Below are 15236 nucleotides of genomic sequence, written 5' to 3'. Positions count from 1 at the left end.
TAGGTTCTGACTGCATCATTTCAATAAAACCCTTTCTTTCCTGTTAATCAAAATTAAGATTCATTGGATCTGTAATTATTTTTTGACCCCTTGATTAGGTTGACTTCAAAAGAGGATTAAATATTAATCATATATGAAAAAAGTAAATAAATAAAAAGTAAATGTTTTGAAAATGACTGGAGGCATGCATTGCATCTATTTGTTTTTAACTTCAATATTAATTATCGTAAATATAAAAATTAAGAAGATAATAATTGGATTTCAAAGAATATTCTTAGATAATCTGATTTAATATTTAATTAATTATTAAGCTTCCTTGACAGTAAATGTTATAATTATAAAGTAAGAAAAAAAGAAGGGTTTTGGATGGGTTGCCTAATAAAAACTGTTTGCTAGCTAGCTAGGAAGATTTCTTGTAAATTTGGAACATCCCCTCCCATAACTAACTATATATACTTACACAAGCATGGTCTTCACCAGAATATATATATATATATTGTAAGAAATTCTAACAGCTTGCTAAGCCACACCTGTCATGCACCCCTTATTTTGCTATATATACTCATATTCACCCTTAAACCCATTATTCCCATCCATATAATTACTTATTTATAATATATATATATATATATATGCCATCACCTATATATATACATATATAGATATAACTAGCTTATAGCTTGTATTAAAATCAGCCTCTCTCCTCCATATCTACATATATATTTCTCTCCCCTCACTATACCATATCATTAATTATATAAAGAAAAAGATTTGTGTATTGTTTTGATCGAATTAATTGTAGTCCACCAATATAGATTTGGTAATATGGGGCTGAGAGATATTGGAGCTACACTTCCACCTGGGTTCAGGTTTTACCCAAGCGATGAGGAGCTGGTCTGCCATTATCTCTACAAAAAGATTACAAATGATCCTCAAGTTCTCAAGGGTACCCTCGTCGAAATCGACTTGCATACTTGCGAGCCATGGCAGCTTCCTGGTAACTCTTCTTCTTTCTTCTTTATTCTTCTTCTTCTTCTTCTTCTTCTCCTTCTTCTTTTTGTTGCGGTAGCACTGTTTATCTTTCTTTTTCATTATACACATATTTATATACATGTATATGCATGCAGAAACTATATGCCTCAATTGCATTAACAAACAAATTAGAAGGGCTCTGTTTTGAAAAGATACTTGTCTGTTAAGCTGACGGGTTGATAAAAGGTTTAGGTCAATCGGTAGTGTAGTTTGTACTCACTTTCTTGTTCGCCTCTTCACCATATTTTTGTGCCAGCTTCAAGACAAACAGATGACAACAAACAACTCTCTGTAATCACTTTACTTATATATATATATATATGTATGTATATATACTCACACAAAAACACACACAGAGACATCCATAGCTACAGAGCAAATCACCACTTTATATATCTATATATGCATTTTAGAGAGAGAAGGAGAATAATATACACACACACACACACACACACACACATACATACAGCAGTTTTCTTCTGTTTATGAATTAATGTGCACGGGAACAACCAGCTTCGCCTATGTTCTCTTCCAATATTAACATAAAAGGTTATTCAACTTTTTTGCATGTTGTTTATTTTGGTTTCTTATGTAGAAAATTAGGATCTAATCAGCATGCACATTATAATTCATCCACATATTTTATGGAAGTTGATATTATCCCAAGTACATAAAATTTTGTAAATTAACTATAATGATTATTTACACCCAGAATTCACGTGCAAAACATTCTTAGATTTCATGATTTCTTTCTCAAAAAAATTTTTTATCGGTCATAGTAGTCGTTATTATATGATGTTTACACGTAGCATATATGTATAATATGCATAAACTGACTATACTTTCATACGTTAGATATAACAAGGGTTAAGTTAAGAAAAAGTTGGTCCGGTACATATATTTTCGGATAAATATGAAGGTAGCTGCAATCCTCATGAGCTCCTAATTAAGAGAAGTAAACAAGTATTAGACATTAATTAGTACAAATGTAAAATTATTAATGGCCACCACAGATCAAGGTAAATTTGGAGTTTACCTTTAAGAAGAAATAAATGGCCGCCACAGATTAAGGTGCACGTAAATATATGCTATAACTGTAGATATATATACATATATATATATGTGTGTGTGTGTGTGTGTGTGTGTGCCAGTTACCTGACCTGGGTTAGGGACGATGCTTATCCTGATCATGTAGCAATAAGTAAAATAAGGCAACTTAGTTACCTCTCTTTACGTGGTGTCTAGTCACTAGCTAAAAATTCAGTACTTGCTTTTTTCATTTAATAATATATACATCATCGTGACCAATTGATGGAAATTTATTCAATTCAACATTTAGGATTCGTATTTAGTTAAGTTCCAAAGCTATAATCATGATATATGTATGTATGTATGTATATATAGTTCTGAGTGATTAATTCTGATCTATATTGTACCTTAGAAAAATTAAATGAATTCTGAAAAATAAAATCAGTCCTGATTAGTAATAATAATTGCAGAGAGTAATGATTGGTTTGGATACCCCATGAATAAAATTATAGGGTTCACAAGTAGTAGTATCTAGCTAAGCTTAGGGTTCTTTCCCTTTCCTGTCTTTTTTCTCCTTGATCCTTTTTTTTTTTTTTTTTCTTTCTTTGACTTTTTGATGATTTTGTTTACTAGATCTCGCCAGAATATAATAATAATAATAATAATAATAATTAATAACATAATTAATTGAAATATATATGTATATATATAAAAGATACATAGGATTTGTATATGTGAAATTAGTTAGTACCCAGGTAGATGATGAGTTTTGAGTAATTGTCTTAAGGAGCAAGTAAGTCCAGTTACGCAAGAAACCTATCATTATACACACAAAGCTTACCTCACTAACACTATCCTCCAAACCCAATTAATGAAAAAAAGAAAAAAACTCTCCCTTTCATTTTGTCTCTTTCTTAAACCCTACACTTTGTGGTCCTGTAAATATTCCTTGTCACTGTTCAACCCTTTATATACATACATTTATACAAACTCCGCTACCACCTACACATATACATTCGTCACTCTACGTCTGTCTGTGTATACATACATACACACTCACCAAGCACATACATGTATAGATATATCTAAAGTTTCTTGGACTTAACCCACAAATGTTATCATACTAATGGTTAAAATTAAGTCATCTTCATCGTTTGGTTATTAACACTTTATTTATTTCCCACGGTAAATGTTTAATGCATAACTATATCAAATAACTACATAATACTAATCATATTATTATATATATTTTTACATTGTGTGTGTGTGTGTGTGTGTGTGTGTATATATATCTCTATATATACTTAAGGTGGGTATTTTGTTGTGTGTGGTTGTAAAGAAGTGGCGAAGCTGAATGCAAACGAATGGTACTTCTTCAGCTTCCGTGACAGAAAATATGCGACAGGGTTTAGAACGAATCGAGCGACGACATCTGGGTACTGGAAAGCAACTGGAAAAGATCGGACGGTGATGGATCCAAGAACAAAAGAGATAGTAGGGATGAGAAAGACGTTGGTGTTCTACAGGAACCGAGCTCCGAATGGGATCAAAACAGGTTGGATAATGCATGAATTTCGTTTGGAGACCCCACACATGCCTCCTAAGGTCTGTTTATCTTAATTTCAACTTCCCTCATTATTATATTCTAAGGGACAATGGCCCCAAATGTCCTACGTTCTCATTTGCCCCGAGTGGGATCAAAATTTTTATATATGCATATATCTAATGCCACGTAATAGTTAATTAATCATATATGTACAGACATGTTTAGTATAATGGGTAAGCTGAAGCTTTAGACATGCATGATTAATTATTTGAGGCTTTTCTTTTTCAAGTGCGTAACATGTGGGGTTCTTGATGATGATGACAGGAGGACTGGGTTCTGTGTAGAGTTTTCCACAAAACCAAAGGAGGAGAGAACAGCATAAAAGCACTCAGTCCAGAATCCATGTACGATACATATACACACAATATTATTCTCCCTTCTTCTGTGAACCACCCAGTAACATCATCACCTTTAACTCATCATCAACAAAACGATTATTTCCCATGCGGGTATGAGCAAATCACCTCCTCATCCTTCTCTCGTCATCATCAAATACCGCAGAGTAATTCTCTGTTGAGTACGCTTCTCCATGGATATGCAGCAGCGCAGGAGAAGGATTCAAACGACGTCGTAGTGGTACCCAGCACCGAGGTAGTAGGTGGGTGCAAAGGTGGTGATGATGAGTATGGGTTGTTGTGGGACATGAACTTGGATGAAAACAACTTTAGAGATGATGAGGTGCACGTGGGTTCAAGCTTGGAAGAAATGAAATCATTTGATCAGATTCATAACAGCATGGTTTTCTTATAATTCCTTAGTTATATGGTATTCATGTTTTGTTTCTTCATATATATATATATATATATTATACATTAAGGTAGCCCACATGCATTATACCCCATTTGTTGTGTGTTCGTGAATTTATTGAATGCTGCATTGTTCAATTTGGCCCTAAGGGGGCAGCTCATGTCATACTGGATACTGCTACCTTCTCATATGTGTTGCTAGGTTTATATGTACGTACATTTAGTGTTTATTGTATACAAACAGTCCACATTTGTACATAAGGATTATGATTATCAATGGTAATTATTTATTTACAAACTTTCTAAATCTCTTTTCATCTTGATCTTTACAGTAAGTAATATATATTCTTTTCTTCTTGTTAATCTAGATTAATTAATTATGTAAATTTATGAAGTTATTTATAATTAGCTAAGACTACTTTTATCTTTTCATTAATTTCTATTGTATTAAGTTCTTCCCATATAATATTAATATTTAAATACCTAATTATGATATTAGAATATTGACCAATCACTACTTAACTCAATGTTAAAGCATGTTCATTACTATATAAAAAATCATAAGTTTAAGTTGAATTATGCTCACGTTTGTTCTCATATGAAATTTATTTTTTAATATATTGCATCAAATATAAAAAATTTTACACAAAAAAATAGATAATAGTATTGGAATATTGTAATAATTATAACGTAATTTAAATAATTTATAATTAGATATCATATCTGTGTATATTATGGATCAACGTATATAAATGTTTTATTTCTACTTAAAATATGGTATGAGAGTCCTTTTCTTTTTTTGGCTAATTTTGACAAAGTTTACATATTCTTCCACTTAATAGATGTGGATTTGCAAATAGAAAATTTTACATAATATTTAGATTTAATCAAAATAGAACCTTAATTCAACTAAAATATTATGAAAATTGTAGCACAACTTCATTTTTTAATAATATACTTTATATTAGTTGAGTTCATCATAAAAGTTATATATATATATAATATTTCAATTTTTATGATTTTCTAATTAAATTAAATATAAATTTATAAATAAATATGTAAAAAAATCTAACCGGAAAAAAATAGAATTTTTAATACTCTTTTGATTTTCTGCCTTGTTTATTGTGTGAAGATATTGGAAATCTAATGAGATCACCAGCTGTCCCTAACAGTCTAACCAATTTTAAAACAGAAAAAACTTGACCCTTCATTTGATTCGAGCGGTCTATCTGTCCATCTCCTTTCAGTTTTTTTTTTTTTTTTACATTCTTAATTCTTTTTAAAATCTCTCTATATGTTTAAATTCATTTAAAACATTAAAAAAAAATGATCTAGATCAAATACCACATCATAAGTTATATTAACTTTATTAATCATGATGGGAACGTACAACAATCCGTACCTCGAACAAAAATTTTCTAAATCTATAAAATAACAAAATTATTTAATTACTACCATTAAATCTATGTTTTTTTATATAAAAAAAATATTTACTCATGTGCATTATTCATTTTGGCTATCGTCATTGCTAAGGATCTGTATTCTTTGTTACAAAATAAAAAACCAAACAAAACTATACGTATAGTTCAGCTTTGATTTGTTCTCTGTTTCGATTGGAAACCAAATTAAAATTTTAAAGTATTAAATAATTAAAGATATTTACCTTATTAATATTACTTTTATATTTTGTGAGAAATATCATTCTAAGATATGTTATTATAAATTGAAGTTAATTAATATTTTTAAATGGGAATTTATATAATTTACAATGTACGTTAAAGTCAATTTAAAATAAATAAAATAATTTTAGTTTGTTTCATTTGGTTTTATGCTAAAATGATATTTTAGATTTATTTGAAATTTTTCAGAAACTAAATTTAATAATTTAATTTAAATATCGAGTGTAAATCAAACCGAAATAAATTAATGAGTTAAAACTGACATAATATTCGAAGCCCATATCACGTACCCAGCCCAATCCTAATAGGACTCTCCGCTCTCATCGCTGGGAAACGTGGTCCTTTGGGCGGGAAAAAATTAACCGTCTCTCGAAACCGATTTAAACCCATTTATTCCTCTCTCAGATTTTTCCTTTTAGGGTTTTCTCTAATTAGATTGGAATACGTGCGTCTGTTTAGTAAAGTAAAGCTTTGTCGTGTATAAACATGGCAGCTGCATCAGGTACGTTTTCTTCTTCTCTCTTATTTCTCCTATCGTTTATGTAAATATGAATAAAACATTAATCGTCGACTCAGATAAATCTGAAAAGGTTGTGATTTTTGTTATGATTTATATCTTTTTTCTAGTCTACGGAATGGATGGTGTTGGATAGTCATCAGTGAGCTTGGAATTTGGGGATTCAATTTGTGCCTTTAGAATTTGTAGGGTTGATTGTGTTGGTAAAATGATTTTACGCTTTAGGAATGAGTTTAAGGAACTTAATGAACTTGAATCCCTGTTAAATTCCTGCGCTATTTTAGTTGTGCTGTTTCATAATTATATTACTGAGACGAGGAAGCAAGACAGTCTCTGGTATTGTTTGGAAAATGAGAATTGTGTATCCAACTGCTGCTGGAGAGCTTTCTTGTTAAATTTATTGTGGTGGTATTTGCAGTGACATATAAATCTAGGGAGGACCATAGGAATCAAATTGAATTGGAGGAAGCTCGTATGGCAGGGCTTGCAACGGCTGAGTCGAGGATGTGAAGGAGATCAAGCCCCATATTGTCTGCAGCTTGGTATCTCAATTCTGATAAACCTGTAAGTTCTCTACTTATTTCTTCTCTGTTTGACTTACATGCGCGATGACATGAACATTATGTACTGAAGCAACTTATCTCTTTTCTGGGGTTGGGGTGTTGTCAATAGAGTGTAAAACATCAATGGAAGTGGAAATCTGATCCAAATTACACAAAGTAATGGTATGAGAGAGATGCAGAGTTTTTCAAGCTGACAAATACTGAAAGGGGGCTTGTCAAAAGTACGATCTCTCTCTCTCTCAGACATATATGAATAATTCCTCTGTTTCATTTTCTTCTACCTTTCTAGTTTTTTAGCTTGTTACATTTGGATTCTTCTACAGGGAATCCTAATCTTCTTCTTTGTCAGATAAACAAACTAGTTGCCGATATGATTTCTCAAGTTGCATGCTCAAAAAGTGAAAAAAGACTTACCATTTTACATGTGGACGTTCTGTCATAACCAATTACGTAGAATCTTAGTAACATTTGTTGAATGGCTGCATTATGTGTTGCCTTAAAATGATAGGTTCTCTATGGTGTTAGGTGGAAGCCAAAAGAAAAATTGGAAATGAAGTTTGAAGGGAGAGGGTTGCAGGAGTTATATGTGAGAGATATGTTAAAAAACACATCGTCCATATGAAACAGATTTTCACCCGTCATGGCCATGTTATACATACTCCGTATGTTAAAAAAACATGTCTTTTGGCACTCATAACTGATGAGACACTGTAGAATCTGTAGACCTTACTCTGAACTATATGTCTAGTTTAGTGTGAGTTCAGAAGAAATTGATATTAGCTTGAAAGATGAGATTTTAAGTGGTTGACAAGTTTGCTCTAAGAAAAATGTAGGCTTGAGTTATATAATTCTGTAGCCTGAATTTGGTACTCTGAAACCATAACATTTTTTTAATGATAAATACCTTGGAAATGTCTTACATTCCTACATATGTAATAAAAATGTTTAGGTTTTTAATGCATTTTTTATGGTTGCGTCAGCTGTGGAGCTATGACTCATGATGTAACATCATGCATAGAAAGGCTCCGTAAAGTGGACAAATTAAAGTATTGCAGCTGATGAAAAAATAGAGATGTTTGAGCTTGACTATGATGCCAAATGGACCACTGGAATGGCTACAACCTGTTTAGCTAACTTGTGTTGTTGAGCATTATGAAGCAAGAGAAGACGCTCGGAGAGGATGATAATAACCAAACACCTGAAGGAACAACAGTTTAAGAATTTAGAGGAGAACAATAATAACCAAAATAGCAACAGTGCAATTAAACTGGAGAGGATGATGAAGATGATTTAAGAATAGATGAAGCTAAGGTTGATGAGAGTAGACAAATGGACTTCGCAAAGGTTGAAAAGCGCGTGGACAGCAGGTGCTGGAAGCACAGGAACTGTAAGGTGAGGTTATAGTATACTGCATTCATTTGATCCCTATAATGAAAAAACCCTGTGGCTTAAACAGGTTAAAAGAAGTAGCCTTCTTCAAATGTATTGCAGCTAAAATTACTTTCCCACAGTAATGCTGGCTAGAATACTATATAAGGGCATTTTCCTTGTTGAATTATCTCTTTGGTAGGGATTTACGTACTTGGGAGGACACAGCTAAATATCTTCTAAATCTTGACATTACTCTGCCCATTATGATCCAAAAACCAGGTCCACGCAGGAAGATGCTCTTCCAGAAGCAGACCCAAATAGACAGATTTTATGGGGTGAGTTCCTCTGAAAAATTAGAATTATTGTTTTTCAATTGGATATTTCTTTACATTAATGATTTTCTCTCTCTTATATCGTAGGGAACCAATATAGATATAGTGCCCAGGCTATTAAGTTCAAGCAGTTGAACATCCATGTTGGGAAGCATTTGAGAAGGGACAAGATATTCACATGCAATTAGCTCTGTCCCAAGCTGAATTGCTTTATAAGAACTATAAGATTGTAAAGGAGAAATTGGAACCCATTATAAAGGACAGGGTTGTTGAGAAATATGGTAATGCTGCTAATAAAGAACTTCCAGGAGAGATTCTATGTGGGCAAAGTGAAAGGCAAGTTGAGCAAGATCATTAAGGGCCAGGTAAACAATGCATCAACTGATTTTAAGTGTCTGTGTTTGGAGTTTTGGATGTGCCATAATTACATCGTTGTGGAGTCCATCTCTTGTCTCTATAGATTCTGGTCATGGAATGAAGTCTGAACTATTAAACTGTTGAAGTTTGGCCTATGGTTTTTATCATGAGATGTCTCTTCTAAGAATATGTAGTTTCAGGATTCACATTGCTATTGCATTGAAAGTGCCTTTTCCCTAGCCCCACTCCCCACAGATAAAAAAAAGACCCGGCATGTCTTCCTGTTTTCTTTCCTTTCCTACAAGGTAAAAGGCTGATGGTTTTTAGTGGATGACAATGAGAAGGCAAAAGGCATTGATGCCTTCCTAATATTTTCGATCTTATCTCTTCAACATTGAAAATTACCAGACAAAAAAAGAACAAAAGATGAAGTTGTCGGCTCTGTATTTTTCATGAAATTTGTGGGCAAGATTTGGTACTTTCACAAGATTTAGAACTGACAGTACTGCAGTTTTCTTGAGGACAACATGGCTGTGATGATGCACTTTCATATAATAAACATTTGCTTTAGAGCAGGAATCTCTCATATAGAATTTTTCATTTGTATGTATGTAGGGAAGGAGAAGAACCTTTTTCTTCGGTAGAAGGAAGTGGAAAAACTTGTAAATGATCGTTTAGTCATGAAATCAAGTTCACTGATGTCTTAGGTGTCATGAGATGCCTTAATTGAAGTGACCGTTAGTCTTACATTCGCACATCTAATGAATGTTTTTCCTTTTATTTATGATTGACTTTCGTTTCTTGGGTGTTTACCTAGAAGAAAGCATCTGTCTTAGCATGTATAGGTGGGTAGATCTGTTTCTATTTGATTGGGCAAGTCAAAGCAGTTCGGAATTGAAACAATTAACATGAAACTAATCCATTAAGGACTCTCTTCAGTAAACCCCCAGCTTGTGCCATATACTTGTAGACCCTGTATATATGTTTATGTTGCATGCTGTGTGTGCTATATATGTTGGGGAATACATCTGTGATGGAGAAGTTCTGTTTCGGTTTTTGTTATTCTGTGAAGTAATTGTGGTTATTTGTAAACCTCTTGTTCGAGAATGCGAAAGTAAATGTCATATTTCCCCAGCTACCAACGATCATGATTTTGTTCATTGCAAATGTAGAAGAAATGTAACTAGTGATCCTGAAATTCATATGCACAAGTACATCTATATTACTAGAATGGATAAACATGTGAATCTGCAAAAGAATTTCATACTATTTTATTTCTGCAAAGCTTTATAAGTAGTTATTGATTACAAACCAGAAAAGAGAGAGAAGTAGAAAAAGGAAACAAAGAAAGAGGTAAATCCTTTGTTATTGATGGGGTTACAGTCATTGCAAGCAGGTTGCCATCATCTCCTGAAGCTGCATCTCTGCTCGGAATCTAGTGATGAACTCTTCAGCTCTCTGATCTATTCTATACATTTGAGGTGATGTCAGTGCTAGTGATTCCCACATATCATCTCCTGCAGTATTACAAGGTTCCTCTCCTTCAATCTTAGTATCCCCTGCAGACGGCAGTTTAGGTGGATGAACCACTTTCACTCTGTTTTCACTAATTGGCACTTGTATTTGCTCTACAAATTCAATCACAGGCTCCTTAAATAGCATGTCAATATAGACAGGCGCTGTTTTCTTTTTGAAGTACTTATTCTTGCTAAGACTCCTCTTGTTCCGCCGGAGACCTGGCTTAAGGGCCTTTGCACAAGTATAAGCAAAGGGAAGCCGCCGGCTTCTGGGTTTCTTGATAACTTTAGACTTCTTTGAGTTTGATTTGCAGAGTTTGATTTTGAGTTTTGAGGTGAAGCTCTTCCATGTCTTCTTGGCCGGTGAAAGCTTAAGATTCAAGCAAGACATGGTTTTTGTGTGACAGAAGAAGAATAGAAGAGAGGTTGAGGTTCACATATGATTGCTTACTCATATTGTGTGCTGCATCATCTACTAGGCTTACTTCTTACGCGAACTATTTGACGTAAAGAAAAGTAAAAAATGGTATCTGTGGAGAAAGGTAAGGATTAATCAGCTTAATTCCTACGCCAATTGTTGGAGAATCCGAAAGGATATTGGTTGAAATTTATTGACCGTAAATGGCAAGTCTATTTATTTATCAAACAAAAAACCCATTTTGATTAGGCAAATGGGTTTTAGTTTTCAATTAATTTAACAAAGTCCATTAATTAATTGATTAAGCAAATAGCAATTCTATTAATCAATAATCACTTTGATTTCTACAGGAGATTTCTACAGGAGATTCAGATATAGCAAACGATTAGTTATCAATTGCAATCCCGATTAACAATAAACAATCGTTGGGCTAGGTTAGCTGCAGCCTCCTCGGACACCAGAGATTCTATTACCATTGTTTTCACTTGCCATGGAGAGTATGGAAATCCCTGTCTAGCATACGAGTTCAGCAGCGCCGCACTTGCCTGCTTCACCAACCTACCAAACGCGTTGTCCTCCTCGTTCCTCGCCGTCGATTCTAACAATGTTAGATCCAACCTGTACCGGTCGCTCACTCCCGAGCCGAACACTTTCCTCACTGTCGACGTTTGTGGAACCATCCTCGGCCATTCCTCTACCCTGTTGCTCCAGTACCTGCAATCATCAAATCACCGACTCAACTCGCATTTATAGATATATACACATGCTATACATTTTGAGAGAGAGAGGAGAGAAAACTTACTGGGGAGTGCACGTTCCTCTGGTTCTTGTGTAGTACAAGCCAGACCTGGCCGCTGCTGTTTCGATGGATAGAAGGAGGAGGATGAAGAGAGCGATGGGAGCTGAAGTCTCCATGGATAAGCGAACTCAGATACTCATTCCTGACTCTTTGTATGGTTGGTGTTTGGGATCTGAGTTTGCTTGAGATATCAGTTTCACTACTGCTACTACCACCTGCTCTATCTGATAGTTTTGGCTCTGTTTTCAATGAAAACATTTTATATTTCCTTATAAAATTTGTTAAGACAGTTTTACCCTCCTCTAGCCGTTAAACTTTTCAATTTTAAACAATAACTAATATATTAAAATAAGATATGCACAAGACCCAACCTATAAACTGGTAAAAACTAGAGACTTCCATTTCATTACTCATTAAGTTACAGCGGTTAAAAGTTACTTGTTAAAATTCTACAGCATCCTGGCCCCCTTCCCAACATATTACCACACACCAGAACCAAAACAAACAAAAAAAAAAAAAAAAAAAGAAAAAGAAAAAGACCAGTAAATTTTCTTTTAGTCATATATTTCGTGAATTAAGCTTCGGCTGTACCCTGGGCGGAAGGATTTGCAGCGGCCAACATGGTCTCTTGGCGGTTGTACTTGATCTCCCTGGCCTCCTCTAACGACACTCTGAACCCATTAGCCACCAACCCAACTGGAAGACCCGCCATGGCTGACAACCGACCAGTCAACATGTTGACGACAGCGTTGTCGTTAGTCCTGAAAGCAATGTACTCGCATCCCTCTGACTCCGACCGTTTGATCACCGCAAACCCTTGCGGCACCAACAACAGCTGTCCCTGTCGGACCTCGCCCTTGAATGCTGCTTCACCGTTGCTCTTCACCACTTCCACCCACAATCTCCCCCCAGTCACGTACATCAACGAGTGTGCGTTCATGTTCCAGTGAGGTAACACCATTGCATTCTGCATTTACATACACCATCACATATATATTCTCTGACTTCGCCAACTTTTATGAACAACGTTAAGAAAAGTAAATACCCTGTGGAGGAAAACTCTGGCGGCGCCGAGTCTGAGACGGCGGAGGATAGGGAGGTTGAGGCTGTTAAGAGTGCTAATGCGACCAGCTTCTGGGTCGTAAATATCGGCACGTGAGGGGTCGTCAAGGTTCTCCTGTAGCCTCTGTGTGCACACAGTCTCCTCCAACCCGTTGTACTCTTCCTCATCATACTCTCCCCATGGGCCGGGATATTGTTCTCTCTGCTCTGTAGTAGTACCCCTTGTTGGAGGCCTGACGAATTGAAGCTTTTGTGGAATGTTAACGATGTTTCCTCTGCTGTCGTCCAGGTTCTTGAGCTTCTCTGCAGTTTCCATCCTGATGTTGAAGGACTGAGCCAAGATTTCAGTCTCGAAGCCTGCAAAGAGGCTTCTCTCTGGCAACTGCGGATTACTGCCGGCTAGATGGAACGTCTATACGCATGAAAACATGTTCACAATAAAAATGAGAATTTAACTTGAAATCATAACTTGTTATAGAGTAAGGAAAACACTAACTATTTGGTTGAGGAGTGGCTGAAAAAGTACCCATGATTATTAGATGTAAGAACGTGAAAGTCGTATGATTAATTAGTATCTTACTCTCAGAATCCTGTCGAGCTGGTTACCATAGTTGCTGACATCAACGAGCGCGACGAATACGAGAGGTGAATTGCCGTCGTTGTGGTACCAGTGGGCCGTGCCGGCTGTGAAAACTAGGACATCACCCTTGCGCATTTGTCGAACCTTCTGGTGCATGTCTTTCAACCTAAGGTCTTGTTGTTCCTGTCCGAATTCTTGTGATTCTTGGTACGTCTCAGGACATCCCGATGTTACAGATCCCGTTACACCCTGACCTGCACAATTAGTTCACACACGTACACACATATTATATATACGAAAGTAGTTTATAATTGCTACATCCACTGGGTAGCAAAAGGATAAAAAAAGAGGGAGTAAGTTTGACCTTGGACGACAAAAGCCATGATGGGTCCATTACTGTAGGTTGGCAAGTAAAGACCGTTCTGCCTAATGGTGACTCGGAGCATGGCGACACCAGCGCACTGGAGCTGAGGGTCTCTGGGGTCCCAGTACTCGATTAAACCAGCTTCAGACTGGACGCGGTTAGTGGGCTCGATGGCATTCAGCTGGTCGAGTCTGCACTCGTCTGGGGCCTGGACAGAAACATGGTGTGCTAGGCAGGCACTGAAGAGCGCGAGAACCGCAAGAGAAAGAGAGATGAGCAGAGAAGGGTTAGCCATTTTTGTTGTGTGGTTCGTTGAGGTGCTGATGGATGAAGGAAGAAGGGAGTTGTTACTTATAGGTGGAGAAGGGGAATCGAGAGAATGACACATAAGGGATCACGGTGGCAAGGTCTTCTCCGCCTCTGCATGCATGGCTTCTTAAACATGAGTTCCTTACACCTCATAAAGCCAGGTAGGGCAGGTGTGAGCACGCCCGCTAGCTTCACATATGTAGCAGATTTAGTACGTCTACACAGACGCACACACACATATATATATGTATATAATATCCGCTGCAGCATAAGCACGGACAGCGATACAAGAGACGTTCACAATTAAATATAGAATTTAAATAAATATTATGTGATCTTAATCATAAATTGCAGCCTAATATATTTTTAATTAGTTAAAAGATAATAAATGTATTATCAAATTAAATTAACTGGTAAAGACGCGTAGTATAAACTGATCATAATACGAGTAACCAGTTAAAATATGGTGATAATGCGTTACACAATTGTACTAAATTTAATTGAAGTTAATGTTTAGAGTACAAAATGAATGTAAACTTAAATTATAAAAACTTATATCTATACAGAAAAGTATAGAAATTACTGGCTTTATTATAAATAGGTGTCGAACTGGAAATTTTAACACTGAAAATAAATCATTCGACTGGAACCAATGACTCTTTACTTATTATAATAATAATTAGTTAATTAATATAAAGTTTCACATTAGAGATAGTTAATTAATTACTCGTAGGAGGTACAGGAAATGATGGAAGAAATAACACAACTCTTATAGGAAAAACTTCTAGACCATAAAGGCCTCTGTTATTCTTTGCTCTTTATTTGCTCAACATATGTATACTACATATTAAAATTTGCATGTGATTAAATGCATATGTATTTCTTATTGATTAAATTCCCTTAATTGGATAATCAAAATAAATTAATACTCAAACCCATCTTTCTTAAGGTGAGA

The 15236-nt window shown here is 35.3% G+C and overlaps 4 protein-coding genes and 1 pseudogene across 5 annotated transcripts; 2 read left to right on the top strand and 3 right to left on the bottom strand.

The window, feature by feature from the left end:
- Window positions 1–491: 491 nt before the first annotated feature.
- On the top strand, window positions 492–4718 carry LOC110807683 (NAC domain-containing protein 21/22). Its single transcript, XM_022032870.2, has 3 exons — window positions 492–997; window positions 3401–3666; window positions 3932–4718. The coding sequence occupies exons 1-3, from the start codon at window positions 826–828 to the stop codon at window positions 4415–4417; spliced, it is 924 nt and encodes a 307-aa protein (XP_021888562.2). The 5' UTR covers window positions 492–825; the 3' UTR covers window positions 4418–4718.
- A 1730-nt stretch (window positions 4719–6448) lies between these two features.
- Window positions 6449–10930, top strand: LOC110807659 (pre-mRNA-splicing factor SLU7-like; annotated as a pseudogene). Its single transcript, XR_015817703.1, has 7 exons — window positions 6449–6594; window positions 7028–7173; window positions 7282–7393; window positions 8153–8564; window positions 8743–8878; window positions 8963–9240; window positions 10629–10930. The product of XR_015817703.1 is annotated as a pre-mRNA-splicing factor SLU7-like (transcript).
- LOC110807681 (uncharacterized) lies at window positions 10482–11140 on the bottom strand. The gene has a single exon (XM_022032868.2). It carries the CDS (start codon window positions 11138–11140, stop codon window positions 10616–10618), a length of 525 nt encoding a protein of 174 aa, XP_021888560.1. The 3' UTR covers window positions 10482–10615.
- Window positions 11141–11483: 343 nt separating this feature from the next.
- On the bottom strand, window positions 11484–12185 carry LOC110807682 (pollen Ole e I family allergen protein). Its single transcript, XM_022032869.2, has 2 exons — window positions 11970–12185; window positions 11484–11881 (listed from the first exon to the last, which is right to left on the bottom strand). The coding sequence occupies exons 1-2, from the start codon at window positions 12080–12082 to the stop codon at window positions 11560–11562; spliced, it is 435 nt and encodes a 144-aa protein (XP_021888561.2). The 5' UTR covers window positions 12083–12185; the 3' UTR covers window positions 11484–11559.
- A 155-nt stretch (window positions 12186–12340) lies between these two features.
- LOC110807658 (11S globulin seed storage protein Ana o 2.0101-like) lies at window positions 12341–14309 on the bottom strand. The gene is made up of 4 exons (XM_022032836.2): window positions 13973–14309; window positions 13609–13862; window positions 13012–13440; window positions 12341–12933 (listed from the first exon to the last, which is right to left on the bottom strand). Exons 1-4 carry the CDS (start codon window positions 14265–14267, stop codon window positions 12541–12543), a joined length of 1371 nt encoding a protein of 456 aa, XP_021888528.2. The 5' UTR covers window positions 14268–14309; the 3' UTR covers window positions 12341–12540.
- Between the last annotated feature and the right edge of the window lie 927 nt (window positions 14310–15236).

This window comes from Carica papaya, chromosome 3, assembly GCF_054855325.1.
Source record: "Carica papaya isolate Zhongbai chromosome 3, ASM5485532v1, whole genome shotgun sequence".
In the NCBI taxonomy this organism is placed as follows: Eukaryota; Viridiplantae; Streptophyta; class Magnoliopsida; order Brassicales; family Caricaceae; genus Carica; species Carica papaya.
This window is presented reverse-complemented; position numbering and strand designations above follow the sequence as displayed.

Excerpts from the sequence above, each read along its gene's own strand:
- LOC110807658 (XM_022032836.2), bottom strand. The coding sequence starts at position 14,267 with ATGGCTAACCCTTCTCTGCTCATCTCTCTTTCTCTTGCGGTTCTCGCG. Across the intron at positions 13,441-13,608 it reads AGCTCGACAGGATTCTGAGA|ACGTTCCATCTAGCCGGCAG; the intron begins GTAAGATACTAA and ends TCATGCGTATAG. Across the intron at positions 12,934-13,011 it reads CCAGAGTTTTCCTCCACAGG|AATGCAATGGTGTTACCTCA; the intron begins GTATTTACTTTT and ends ATGTAAATGCAG.
- LOC110807682 (XM_022032869.2), bottom strand. The coding sequence starts at position 12,082 with ATGGAGACTTCAGCTCCCATCGCTCTCTTCATCCTCCTCCTTCTATCC. Across the intron at positions 11,882-11,969 it reads AGAGGAACGTGCACTCCCCA|GTACTGGAGCAACAGGGTAG; the intron begins GTAAGTTTTCTC and ends TGATGATTGCAG.
- LOC110807681 (XM_022032868.2), bottom strand. The coding sequence starts at position 11,140 with ATGTCTTGCTTGAATCTTAAGCTTTCACCGGCCAAGAAGACATGGAAG.
- LOC110807683 (XM_022032870.2), top strand. The coding sequence starts at position 826 with ATGGGGCTGAGAGATATTGGAGCTACACTTCCACCTGGGTTCAGGTTT. Across the intron at positions 998-3,400 it reads CGAGCCATGGCAGCTTCCTG|AAGTGGCGAAGCTGAATGCA; the intron begins GTAACTCTTCTT and ends GTGGTTGTAAAG. Across the intron at positions 3,667-3,931 it reads CCCCACACATGCCTCCTAAG|GAGGACTGGGTTCTGTGTAG; the intron begins GTCTGTTTATCT and ends TGATGATGACAG.